The sequence below is a fragment of the Palaemon carinicauda genome, chromosome 35 (assembly GCF_036898095.1).
Source record: "Palaemon carinicauda isolate YSFRI2023 chromosome 35, ASM3689809v2, whole genome shotgun sequence".
Taxonomy (NCBI): domain Eukaryota; kingdom Metazoa; phylum Arthropoda; class Malacostraca; order Decapoda; family Palaemonidae; genus Palaemon; species Palaemon carinicauda.
The window spans coordinates 13,634,310-13,647,411 of record NC_090759.1 but is presented as its reverse complement, the minus strand read 5'-3'; the positions used below and the strand labels follow the sequence as shown (position 1 = coordinate 13,647,411).

The 13,102-nt window shown below is 42.2% G+C and overlaps 1 protein-coding gene across 1 annotated transcript in view; it reads left to right on the top strand.

The window, feature by feature from the left end:
• Nucleotides 1-13,102, top strand: part of Pus10 (Pseudouridine synthase 10) — a 219,546-nt gene that overhangs the window by 96,965 nt on the left and 109,479 nt on the right. The window contains exon 5 of the mRNA XM_068358729.1: nucleotides 2,861-3,072. Coding sequence (XP_068214830.1) covers nucleotides 2,861-3,072 — 212 coding nt within the window. The remainder of the gene's footprint in view (nucleotides 1-2,860; nucleotides 3,073-13,102) is intronic.

The window sequence follows — 13,102 nt, the reverse complement described above, 5'->3', positions numbered from 1 at the left end:
ATATAAACTATAAAAAGACTCATGTCAGCCTGGTCAACATAAAAACATTTGCTCCAACTTTGAACTTTTGAAGTTCTACTGATTCAACTACCCGATTAGGAAGATCATTCCACAACTTGGTAACAGCTGGAATAAAACTTCTTGAATACTGTGTAGTATTTAGCCTCATGATGGAGAAGGCCTGGCTATTAGAATTAACTGCCTGCCAAGTATTACGAACAGGATAGAATTGTCCAGGGAGATCTGAATGTAAAGGATGGTCAGAGTTATGAAAAATCTTATGCAACATGCATAATGAACCAATGGAACGACGGTGCCAAAGATTAATATCTAGATCAGGAATAAGAAATTTAGTAGACCGTAAGTTTCTGTCCAACAAATTAAGATGAGAATCAGAGCTGAAGACCAGACAGGAGAACAATACTCAAAACAAGGTAGAATGAAGGAATTAATACACTTCTTCAGAATAGATTGATCACCGAAAATCTTGTAAGACTTTCTCAATAAGCCAATTTTTTGTGCAATTGAAGAAGACACAGACCTAATGTGTTTCTCAAAAGTAAATTTGCTGTCGAGAATCACACCTAAAATTTTAGAAGAGTCATACAAATTTAAAGAAACATTATCAATACTATGATCTGGATGTTGAGGAGCCACCATCCTTGACCTACTTACAATCATACTTTGAGTTTTATTAGGATTCAACTTCATACCCCATAATTTGCACCATGCACTAATTTTAGCTAAATCTCTATTAAGGGATTCACCAACCCCAGATCTACATTCAGGGGATGAAATTGATGCAAAGAGAGTAGCATCATCTGCATATACAACAAGCTTGTTTTCCAGGCCAAACCACATGTCATGTGTATATAGTATGAAAAGTAATGGGCCAAGAACACTACCCTGTAGAACACCGGATATCACATTCCTATACTCATTATGGTGCCCATCAACAACAACTCTTTGCGATATATTACTTAGAAAATCAATAATAATGCTAAGAAATGACCCACCCACTCCCAACTGTTTGTGTTTGAAAACAAGGGCCTCATGATTAACATGGTCAAAGGCAGCATTAAAATCAAGGCCAATCATACGAACTTCCTGACCACAATCAAGGGATTTCTGTACAGCATTGGAGATTGTAAGAAGGGCATCACATGCTCCGAGAACTTTACGAAAACCAAATTGCAAACTAGGGAATAGATAATTACCTTCAGCAAACCTATTAAGACGTTTTGCCAGAAAACGTTCAAAAACTTTAGATAATATGGGAGTTATGGAAATTGGGCGGTAATTGGTGGGACTTGAGCTACCACAAACACATTTACATAGAGGAGTAACATTAACAATTCTCCAACAAGTGCTAAAAGCTCTACTTCTTGCTAACTTGCGCAAAATAACAGATAACTTTGGAGCTAAGAAATCCACTGTCTTTATAAAAAACAAAGGAAAAATGCCATTTGGGTCTACACCTCCATAAGCATCAAGGTCCATCAACAGAGCTTTAATCTCACGAGATTGAAAAGCTAAACTAGTTAGTTTAGCCTCAGGAAAACAGGAATGAAGAAGTTCACGTTTTTCATTACTCTCTTTACTGTCAAAAACAGCCAACAGGGTTGCCTTTTCCTTTGGACAGTGAGTGACTGAGCCATCTGGTTTAAGTAAAGGAGGAACTGTTGCATCTACACCAAAGAGTGAAGATTTAAGGGTAGACCACCATTTATATTCCTGAGTTTTACCAGAAAGGGTTTCTTTTATGGTTAAATTGTACTCCTTTTCAGTTGAGGCATAAACTCTCTGAGCAAAAGCTCGAAGCTGAGTATAGTTGTTCCAGGTTAAATCTGATCTGTTACCCTTCCAAAGATGATAGGCCTCCTGCTTCTCCAAATAAGCACGTCTACAATCATCATTGAACCACGGTTTGTCCTTCACTCGGTACCGTAGCACACGAGAAGGGATACGCCTATCAATTATGTTGACTAGATTCTCATTCAAAGGGACAACAGGATCAACACTACTATATAATTGTGACCAATTCAAGCACAAACGATCATGCAAAATCCCATTCCAGTCTGCTTGGGATTTCATATAAATTTTACAAGAGTATGATATATCAGGGACAGGCTGCTCAGTCTTCACTACTAATGAAATCAAGGCATGATCAGATGTCCCAACTGGAGAACCAACCTTACTAGTTATAACGCCAGTTGAGTCAGTGTATACGAGGTCCAAGCAATTACCAGACCTGTGAGTAGCTTCATTTATGATTTGCTCACAGCCTGATTCCGGGGCCAAGTCTAAAGCTCTTAAGCCATGGCGATCGGTAGAAGAGATAGAACTTAACCACTCACATGGAATATTAGTACTGTATGGTACTGCTGAAGTTGAAACTTTGATATTTTAGAGATGTGTATGTATACCTCTCTGAATGGATGTAAGACATTAATGTAATCCTAGCAGTAATGATTGAGTAATGGCTAGTTCATCTTAAGAAAGGGAAGACACCTCATCAAACACTACTCTTGATAGATGCTCTACTGCCATTTCTTGCAAAAAAAGCAGACTTCTCATTTGAGCTCTGGAACTTTAATAACAATGGTTTCTTCTCTATTTTGATACCGGGTAACTTGGATATTTCTTGTTCACTTGGTTTCTAAGTAAATTAGTGATTATTATTGAAAATTATCTTCATGATTAACAACAGTTCTATGTCATATGAGAAATTTATTATAGAGACATTATCTTCTTGCTGTCTTATAAGATATCCTTTGTGGTCAAGAGGGAAATAGCATTAAATTTCAGGTTGTTTACATTGCTTTCATATACTTAAAATTGAACATGTGTATTGTTTCAGGGATAAATTGTGTGAAAGTACATTTGCCATGAGGCGAAAACAACACAAGAAATATGCTACTGGTGTATATTCTAAGCAGTCAGTAGATGCAGCAATCAAGAAGTTAACCGATACAGAATTTTTGAAAGTGTGCCCAAATCCACCGTCTATTCCAATTGAAGCAATTGCCTTTAAAGATCTAAAATGGCAACGTGATTCTTTATACATGGCAGGTAAGATCACCTCTAATGATGCTTTTGTTATTTTGTTGAATGTAATTACTGCAAGACCCCAAGACCACTGTTTATTTTGAATAGAATCCTTGTTATTTTCTGCATACCTCTTATCTTGAAAAGGGATGAACTAGATTTTTTATGTACATTTTCTGTTTACTGCTTAACGCATCTGAATTGCCATCCCTGCTTACCTATCTTCCGAACATGAATATTCATATCTTAACCTCCTTTGCATATTGTACCTTCATTGCACTGATTTCTCATTATACTCTCTACCTTCCATTAGAAGAGAGAAATACAAGGTGGGAAACCATCATTGAAAATTTTTCAGATTGGGAGGGTTTCATCTGATTTCTGATTTGTTCCTATATGAATGTAAACCATCCTTCTTTAATAGTAGTATGATTTTGGCGATGCTGAAAACGGCCATTTCAACTTTTAACAAGATGGTTTTAATTATTGGCAGGTGAAGGATAGGCCCAACTCACCTGCTAGGCAGAGCAACCGTTACTTTGATTTTGGCCACAGCTCAGTACAGGTATATGTCTGTGCTGCTTCGTAAATTGGCTGTAGGGAGTACAGGCATACTTCTGTGCTGCTTCATAAACTGGCTGTTGTGATATTTTTCTTAATTTTCAGATTTTGCACCTTTGGTAATGGACAATCCACAAGCAGACATGCAGGCATTCCTTGGGGGAAACCGGGCCGTAAGTGCGGCAGGTTCGTGAACAAGCCCTTTGTGGATCCCATAAACTTTTTCATTATTGCTGGGGTCTTGACTTTGCAATCATCCCCTTGTGACCATTTAAAGTTGTGGCCTCGTCTGCTGTGGGTGGAGATTGAAAAGAAAAGTAAAGCCAAGAAGGATTGTTCGGCTTCTTTTGCCAAAAAAGCGCTCTGATTCCTATTTCTCTTTCTGAATTTAGAAACCTGATGTGTCCCCTTCAAATTTCTACAGAGCTCGGTCCTCTGAAGGATTTCAGCAGGAGGGAGGAGACTCCGACTTGCACTCCGCCCTTCTTCAGAGGGAGTAGATGTATTATCTCTCCTTAGCGTAGATAATACTTTTCTGCCTCTCTCCCGAAGTACGCTTTTTTTTTGTGCTTTCTTTTGTGCTACTTGACAACTTGTGTATGGACCTGGACTTGAGTAAGTTGTGACCTTCTGTGGTTATCGATGGCCCCTTGATGGTGGAGAAGCTTCTGGAGTTCTGGCTTATGCCAGGAATCTGAGGACCTCACATGCTGTGTTGTCCTTTTTGGTTGTTCCACTTGCCGAGAAGCTGCAAGATGTGGTGAACATCGAGGAGTCCTTGTGTGCTGCTGGGAAGGAATCGGCAATGTTAGTGAAGCCTGGTAAGGGAAAAGAAGCATACATGCAGTGCTTGCCCCTCAGCACTCCTGTGTCTTTGACCTCTCCATTTGCTGAGCGTACCACTCCAAAGAAAAGGAAGAATAAGGCACCGAAGTCAAGAAAGACGGTTTGTCTTGAGTCTCATGGGACTTCAACCAATTTTTCCCCACGTATGTGTAAGAGAAGCAGTGGGATACTGAGACCCACCTCTGCCCCGGAAGGTGTAACAGTACACTGTACACTCCTCTGCTCCCCAAGTGTCCACGCTCATCCCTACTTGGGCCCACTAAAACGGGATTTGTTTTTTGTCGCATTTTGAGGATTGGCTGATCCTTTTGTCCTTCAGGAGGCAATTTTTCCAGAATCCAGACAGATTGATTTCCTTTTGTCTCATGGTATGGATCATGATTAGTTTGGATAAATCAACATTCGTCCAAGCAGAGAATGGATTATTATTATATTAGCCAAGATACATCCCTGGTTGGAAAAGCAGAATACTATACAGTAAGGCTAAGAGGAAAGGAAATAAGAGAAAAGCAAAAAGAATCTACTGTACATAAGAAATGAATAGAAAATAGAAAATAAAGATAAGTAACAATCTTACTGTAGATCATATTTGAATTATAAGATGTGGCTTATGGCAGCGTGTTCAACAAGAAAATGAACAAAAAGACTGAACTGCTGAAGGTCTACCAATTCTACTGCCAGATTGGGAAGATTGTTCCACAAGCTGTTCACAACTGGAATAAGACTCCTAGAATACTGTGTGGTATTGTGCCTTATAATGGAGAAGGCATGACTATTAGAATTGACTACATACCCAATACTGTACTATGTACAGGATGGTACAGTCTGCAAAGATATGAATGTAATAGATAATTTAACTAATGAAAAATCTTGTGCAACAGCATAAAGAACTATCTGAATGACAGTGCCAGAGATTAATATCCAGATCAGGAATACATTAAGAAATTTAATAGACTGTAAGTTTCTATGCAATAAATGAAAACGAAAGTCAGCAGCTTAAGACCAGACTTGAGAACAATATTCAATATAGGGTAGAATGAAAGAATTGATTCATTTCCTGAGGATAGAATAATCACCAAAATTGTATATAATTGAAGTGATTGAAGAAGAACCTCTCTCTTCAAGTTATCGGAGACTGTTCTCTGGGTTCTTACAGTTTATGTTTCTTGATGGAGAAGTCAACCGGGGCCTGGTGGCCTACCATTGATCTCTCTCCATTGAGTAAGTTTGTCTTTCAGACACATTCAAAATGGAATTAGCAACCACTGTATGTTCCGTCATAGGGAAAGAGAATCGTTGCTTTCTGTGGATCTGATGGATACATAGCTTTAGATATCAATTCCTGTGTCCAACAGAAAATATCTTCACTTCGTTTAAGTTTAAAGCTCTGCTTTGTATTGTCTACGGCTCCCCAAGTGTTCACGCTGGTTTCTACTTGGGCGCACTAGAAAGGGATTTGTCTGCTGAAGTATCTCGACGATTGGCCGATTCTGTCCTCTTCCAAGAGACTATTACTCCAGGGTCAAGACAGACTACTCATTTTGCCACAATCTACTGATCGTGGTCAATGCAGAAAATCCTATTGGACGCCATAGCAGAGGATGAAGTACGGTACTTGGGAATACCAATAGCTACAGCATTAGAAAGAGTTTTTCCATGGGATGACTGTAGCAGCAACTGTACCTGCATAAAACGAGAGCTTCTTGATCGACAATGGCAGTCTTCTGGGACTTCTTTCATTGAGGGAGAAGCTCGTTCCTCGCAGGCGTCTCTACCAGCAATTGCTCTAGTGAGAAGCGTCATTAGTCAGCAACCAGCAATCCCCCCTTACCAGCTTGTTCTGATGGAACAAGAATATTATTACTAGCTAAGGCACAACCTTAGTTGGAAAAACAGGATGCTATAAGCCCAAGTGATACAACAGGGAAAAATAGCCCAGTGAGAAAAGGGAATAAGGAGATAAAGAAACTACGAGAGAAGTAATTAACAATAAAAATAACATTTTTCAATATTAAACTTACCCGATAATCATGTAGCTGTCAACTCCGTTGCCCGACAGAATTCTACGGAAGGGATACGCCAGCGATCGCTATACAAGAGGGGGTTGTACTCACAAGCGCCACCTGTGGCCAGGTACTGCAGTACTTCTTGTTGAAACCACCTCAATTTTTCCTCTGTCGTGCTTCCGGCAAGACGTTCATGGATACGCTTATAATTTTGGAGTCTTGTTCACGGTTTTTGGTGAAGTATTGCTCTTAAGATTTCAGCTTTCGCTATTCAGGAAGTTTTATTATTAGCTTAGCTAGCTTTTGGAATTAATTTGATTAATTATGGTGACGAAGAGAGTATGAACTCTCTTTCACCTTTAAATGGCCGACCCTTCCCTTAGACGGAAGTGTTGGTGTCTAAGAGAGTATAGACTCTCTTTCTTAATTTTGCTTAACAAAAGTTATAGATTTATTTTTTATCTCTCCGCCTTTTATAGGCCTCTTCGATTAACTTCCTTTTATTATAAACTTATTAAAATTAATTTTTATATTTGTTTATATTCGACCTTTCCTAATAGTAGGCGGTCTTTTCTTGGTACCGAAGTTAATTAACATTGAGCCCGTCATTTCGGTTTTACCTGTTAACATATTATGCTATTTTAATGTTTTTGAAAGAATTTCTTTGATAGTCTCGTACTGTTTTCAAAGTTGAACTAACGTTTTGTTTTGTCTCTGCAGTTGTTGACGTTCAGAACGTTCAACTTGCGCTCTATCGTTACGATAGAGAGAGAATTTTCACGGTGTCACGTTGCAGTAAGAGTAACCGTTTCTAGCGTTTTGTTCATTCTTTCTTAGCTTAATGGTTTTAATTCTAATAAAGGAACTTTTTATTTGGGAAATATTTCAGTTTTTTTCCTTTAACAATAATATGTTTTAACGATATATATGATTGGGCTCTTCTCTCAGGTTCTAAGTCAAGAGAGAGAGAGAGAGAGATATAGAGACGGAGGGAGAGAGAGCTGGATAAACGTTTCGTTCAAGCGAGTAACGTTGTTATCGTTTTTGCTCTTCTCCCTAGTCTCTTTAGGGGAAGAAGGTAAACGTTTCTAGAGTTTTATTCTTGTTCTCAAGCTTTATGCGGTGAGAGATTTTAAACGTAGTTTATTTGATCTAGTGTTTAGTCTCTTTCCAGCCACTGAATTATTTATCTTTCATTAGATTTTTCTGTTACATTGTAATTCTGTTTTCGCAATTACTAACTTTTAAGGAAGGATAGAATTGCGTGTTTCAGGTACAAACCATTTAAAGTTTCGAGTTCAGTGAAATAAGTGCAAACAGAAAATCAAAAGTGATAAGTGATTAGCGCAAAGTGTGTCAGTGTTGTGCGTGAGGGTACTTCTGTGCGTGCCAGTCGTCCTCCCAGTCCGGGACCTCTTGCAAGCTCCCAAGCCCAGGGGAGAAGCAATGTCGAAGGGCAAAAGGGTTCGGCAGGCCTTGATCGGCGCACAGAAGTATCCTCGGTGGTTGCGGGCGTGTCTTACAGAGACCGTCACTCCCACCCGCAGACGATTGAGCCCTTATTTTGCTCGTCTGCAGAAGAAATTTCGGGGAGAAAACGCTGGCCTCAGGTCTCAAGACCTCTTAAACGTAAAGTCCAGACCTCTAGAGTTCAACAACCCGGATGCAGTCATTGGGTTAGCTCTGACTCTCCGCAGTCATCAGGTGACTGCACACCTCCTAAGAGAGGTAAGGCGATGCCTCAACAGACATCATCTTCTGTTAAGGCTTTGCCTCAACAGACCTTATCGTCTGTTGATCCCAAGATGACTTTGCTGCAGTCCATGCAGTCGCAGCTTGCGGTCTTAATGCGTGAGTTTCAGGCTGAGAAGGTTACACCTCCTCCTGCGAGCGCTCCGCCTCACCGCAGTCCAGTCTGCCAGGCGTACGAAGTTGAGGTTCCTCAAGCTACCTTACCGCGTTCGGAGTTGCCAGTTACCAGCGTTGTGCAGCAACCTTAACCTTCCTTAAGGCAACCTCAACAATGGGAGCAGGAGTCTTATGCCTTGAGGCAAGATTTTCTTGCAGTTAGACCATCTTTGAGGCTACAACCTTTTGAGGTACGACAACCTCTACCATCCTTGAGGCAGCCACCTCAGCTCTCGCAGCTGCTACCTCAACTTTCCTCAAGGCGAGAGCCTCAACTCTTGAGGCTAGCTCCTCAGGAACCTCAACTCGTGAGACAGGAACTGCGTTCTGCGCAGCCGCTACCTCAACTCTCGCAGCTCACACCTCAAGAACCTCAACTCGTGAGTCAAGAGCCTCTCTCTGCGCAGCCACCTCAACCCTTGAGGCAAGCGCAACTCTTGAGGCAGGAACCTCATGCTATGAGTCAGCCACCTCAACGCATGCATCTGCCACTTTCTCCTCAACTTGAGCCTCTTCCCATTCAACTTTGAAATAACAAATGACAATAATAACACCTCATTACTTTCATAACTTGCATTTGTAATCATATACATGTATGCCTACACAAACATTATGATAATGGAGGTTATTCGTATTACTTAAATAAAAAAATATATATGTATTCCTTGCAATATATTTTTAACAAATCGCAAATATGGCAAAATATCTTCAAAACAAAAATGAATCATGAGTTATGAATGTAATGTAAATATTATGTTGATATTAAAACCCCATGCAAGCATGCATGAAGTAATGCAGTGTTGCCAACAGGGCGAGTTTCCCTGTCCTGAGGTGAAGTAGATTATAGATCGTATATTTAGTGCAGCTTAATTCTACGATTATCATGCCGGCTATCAAATTCATCAACAAAACAGTCTAAATCAATTCCCTCGGCACGTGCACTTTCAATGGACAGTAATGCGATATTACTCAATCTAGCACTGGTCATGGAATTTCTGAGAAATGTTACACGCCATGCAACATGCTCTGCTTCTCTTACAGCATGCTCTACATACAGCATGCTCTGCATACAGCATGCTCTACATACAGCATGCTCTGCATACCTTACCGCATGCTTCTCAGTCACACATCTTTGGTTGTTGCCAACTCACTAGACTGTCAAGCAGTTTCATAACGTTGCCTTCTAGTCTGCTGCTTTTGCACCAGTGAAACCCTCACTGAGAGAACTTAGCTTTTCTCGGATATGGTCCCTGTAGATGAGAAAGTGCTTTTCTCCCTCCTTCTGATATTCCCTTGAGGACTCTGTCATTTGGAGAGGAGCCTTTAGCTGCGTAGCCTCCTATGGACTTTTATTTAAGCATAACATGCTTCCAGGGAAGGTAATGGTTCCACTTCAGTCGCTAACCCCGTCTGTTACCACACCTGCTCCCATAGACCTTGAGCTGTGTTGCAAGACATGCAGTCCAAGCTTAGTCCTTGTTAGAGGATTTTTTGTTTACGGAGTCAGTGTGTCACTGGGAAGACGTTCAACAACCAGCAGAAGTGACTTGTTGTGACGCAGTGCGGCAACCTCAGCAACCCGATAAGGAGTTGTCTATACGACCCAGACAGTCTAAACAGCTTCGGGTTGTCACTGTACTTCCTCGCTTCCCCATGGTTGACAGTTCACAGACTGTGCAGCAGTACCATGATCTTGTGTCCGGCTCCGTCAGACGACTGGCTTTTAAGAGCTCCCACAAGTCGTCGCTGTCTGGAGATTCTCAGATGGACTATGGATCTGACCAAGGAACTGGGCCTCCTGGTCAATTTTGAGGAGTCTCAGCTCGTCCCATCCCAGACCATTGTCTACCTGGGTATGGATCTTCAGAGTCGAGCTTTTCGGGCTTTTCCGTCGGCCCCAAGGATCTTCCAAGCCCTAGAATGCATCCAGAGCATGCTGAGAAGGAACCGATGCTCAGTCAGGTAGTGGATGAGTCTAACAGGGACACTTTCATCGCTGGCCCTGTTCATCGTGTTAGGGAGACTCCACCTCCCCCCCCTTCAGTATCATCTAGCTGCTCACTGGATAAAGGACATGACGCTAGAGACGGTCTCAGTTCCTGTTTCCGAAGAGAGGAGGTCTTCTCTCGCGTGGTGTAAGAACAGCTTTCTTCTCAAGGAAGTCTACATTTGGCTGTTCAGAAACCCGACCGCCGTCTCCTCTCGGACGCATCAGACACGGGCTGGGGTGCGACTTTGGACGGACAGGAATGCTCGGGAACATGGAATCAGGAGCAAAGGACACTTCACATCAATTGCAAGGAGTTGTTGGCGGTTCTTCTGGCCTTGATAAACTTCAAGTCCCTCCAGCTTAACAAGGTGGTGGAGGTGGACTCTGACAACACCACAGCCCTGGCTTACATCTTCAAGCAGGGAGGGACTCTTTCGTGGAAGTTGCTCTAGATAGCAAGGGACCTCCTCATCTGGTCAAAAGATCGAAAGCTCACGCTGGTAACGAGGTTCATTCAGGGCGGTATGAATGTCATGGCAGATCGCCTCAGCCGGAAGGGTCAGGTCATCCCCACAGAGTGGACCCTTCACAAGAGTGTTTGCAGCAGACTTTGGGCCCTGTGGGGTCAGCCAACCATAGATCTGTTCGCTACCTCGATAACCTAGAGACTCCTGTTGTATTGTTCTCCGATTCCAGACCCAGCAGCAGTTCACGTGGATGCTTTTCTGCTGGATTGGTCCCATCTCGACCTGTATGCATTCCCGCCGTTCAAGATTGTCAACAGGGTACTTCAGAAGTTCTCCTCTCGCAAAGGGACACGGCTGACGTGGATTGGCTCCGCTCTGGCCCGCGAGAGAATGGTTCATAGAGGTACTGCAATGGCTGGTCGACATTCCCAGGACTCTTCCTCTAGGAGTGAACCTTCTACGTCAACCTCACGTAAAGAAGGTACACCCAAACCTCCACGCTCTTCGTTTGACTGCCTTCAGACTTTCGAAAGACTCTCAAGAGCTAGGGGCTTTTCGAAGGAGGCAGCCAGAGCGTTTGCCAGAGCAAGGAGAACATCCACTCTCAGAATCTATCAGTCTCAAGGGGAAGTCTTCCGTAGCTGGTACAAGACCAATGCAGTTTCCTCAACCAGTACCACTGTAACCCAGATTGCTGACTTCCTGTTACATCTAAGGAAAGTAAGATCCCTTTCAGCTCCTACGATCAAGGGTTACAGAAGTATGTTGGCAGCGGTTTTCCGCCACAGAGGCTTGGATCTTTCCACCAACAAAGATCTACAGGACCTCCCTAGGTCTTTTGAGACCTCAAAGGAACGTCGGTTGTCCACTCCAGGCTGGAATCTAGACGTGGTCCTAAGGTTCCTTATGTCATCAAGATTTGAACCTCTCCAATCAGCCTCTTTTTAGGACCTCACATTAAAAACTCTTTTCCTCGTGTGCTTGACAACAGCTAAAAGAGTAAGTGAGATCCACGCCTTCAGCAGGATCATTGTTTTCACATCTGAAATGGCTACATGTTCCTTGCAGCTCGGTTTTTGCTAAACGAGCTTCCTTCACGTCCTTGGCCTAAGTCGTTCGAGATCCCAAGCCTGTCCAACTTGGTGGGGAATGAACTGGAGAGAGTACTTTGCCCAGTTAGAGCTCTTAGGTACTATCTAAAAAGGTCTTAACCTTTACGAGGACAATCAGAAGCCTTATGGTGTGCTATCAAGAAACCTTCTTTCCCAAGTTCTAAGAACTCAGTTTCTTACTATTCAGGCTTCTGATTAGGGAAGCACATTCTCATCTGAAGGAAGAAGACCTTGCTTTGCTGAAGGTAAGGACACATGAAGTGGGAGCTGTGGCTACTTCAGTGGCCTTCAAACAGAACCATTCTCTGCAGAGTGTTATGGATGCAACCTATTGGAGAAGCAAGTCAGTGTTCGCATCATTCTATCTCAAAGATGTCCAGTCTCTTTACGAGTACTGCTACACCCTGGGACCATTCGTAGCAACGAATGCAGTAGTAGGCGAGGGCTCAGCCACTACATTCCCATAATCCCATAACCTTTTAACCTTTCTCTTGAATACTTTTTATGGGTTGTACGGTCGGCTAAGAAGCCTTCCACATCCTTGTTGATTTGGCGGGTGGTCAATTCTTTCTTGAGAAGCGCCGAGGTTAAAGGTTGTGATGAGGTCCTTTAGTATGGGTTGCAGCCCTTGATACTTCAGCACCTTAGAGTTGTTCAGCCTCCTAAGAGGAACGCTGCGCTCAGTAAGGAAGACGAACTTATTTAAGGCAGAGTAATGGCTCAAGTCGACTTCCTTACCAGGTACTTGTAATTTCATTGTTATTTTGAATAACTGATAATATGAAATACGGGATACTTAGCTTCTTGATATACATGTACACTGGTTTTCACCCACCTCCCTGGGTGTGAATCAGCTACATGATTATCGGGTAAGTTTAATATTGAAAAATGTTATTTTCATTAGTAAAATAAATTTTTGAATATACTTACCCGATAATCATGATTTAATTGACCCACCCTTCCTCCCCATAGAACCAGTGGACCGAGGAAAAATTGAGGTGGTGTCAACAAGAAGTACTGCAGTACCTGGCCACAGGTGGCGCTTGTGAGTACACCCCCCTCTTGTATAGCGATCGCTGGCGTATCCCTTCCGTAGAATTCTGTCGGGCAACGGAGTTGACAGCTACATGATTATCGGGTAAGTATATTCAAAAATTTATTTTA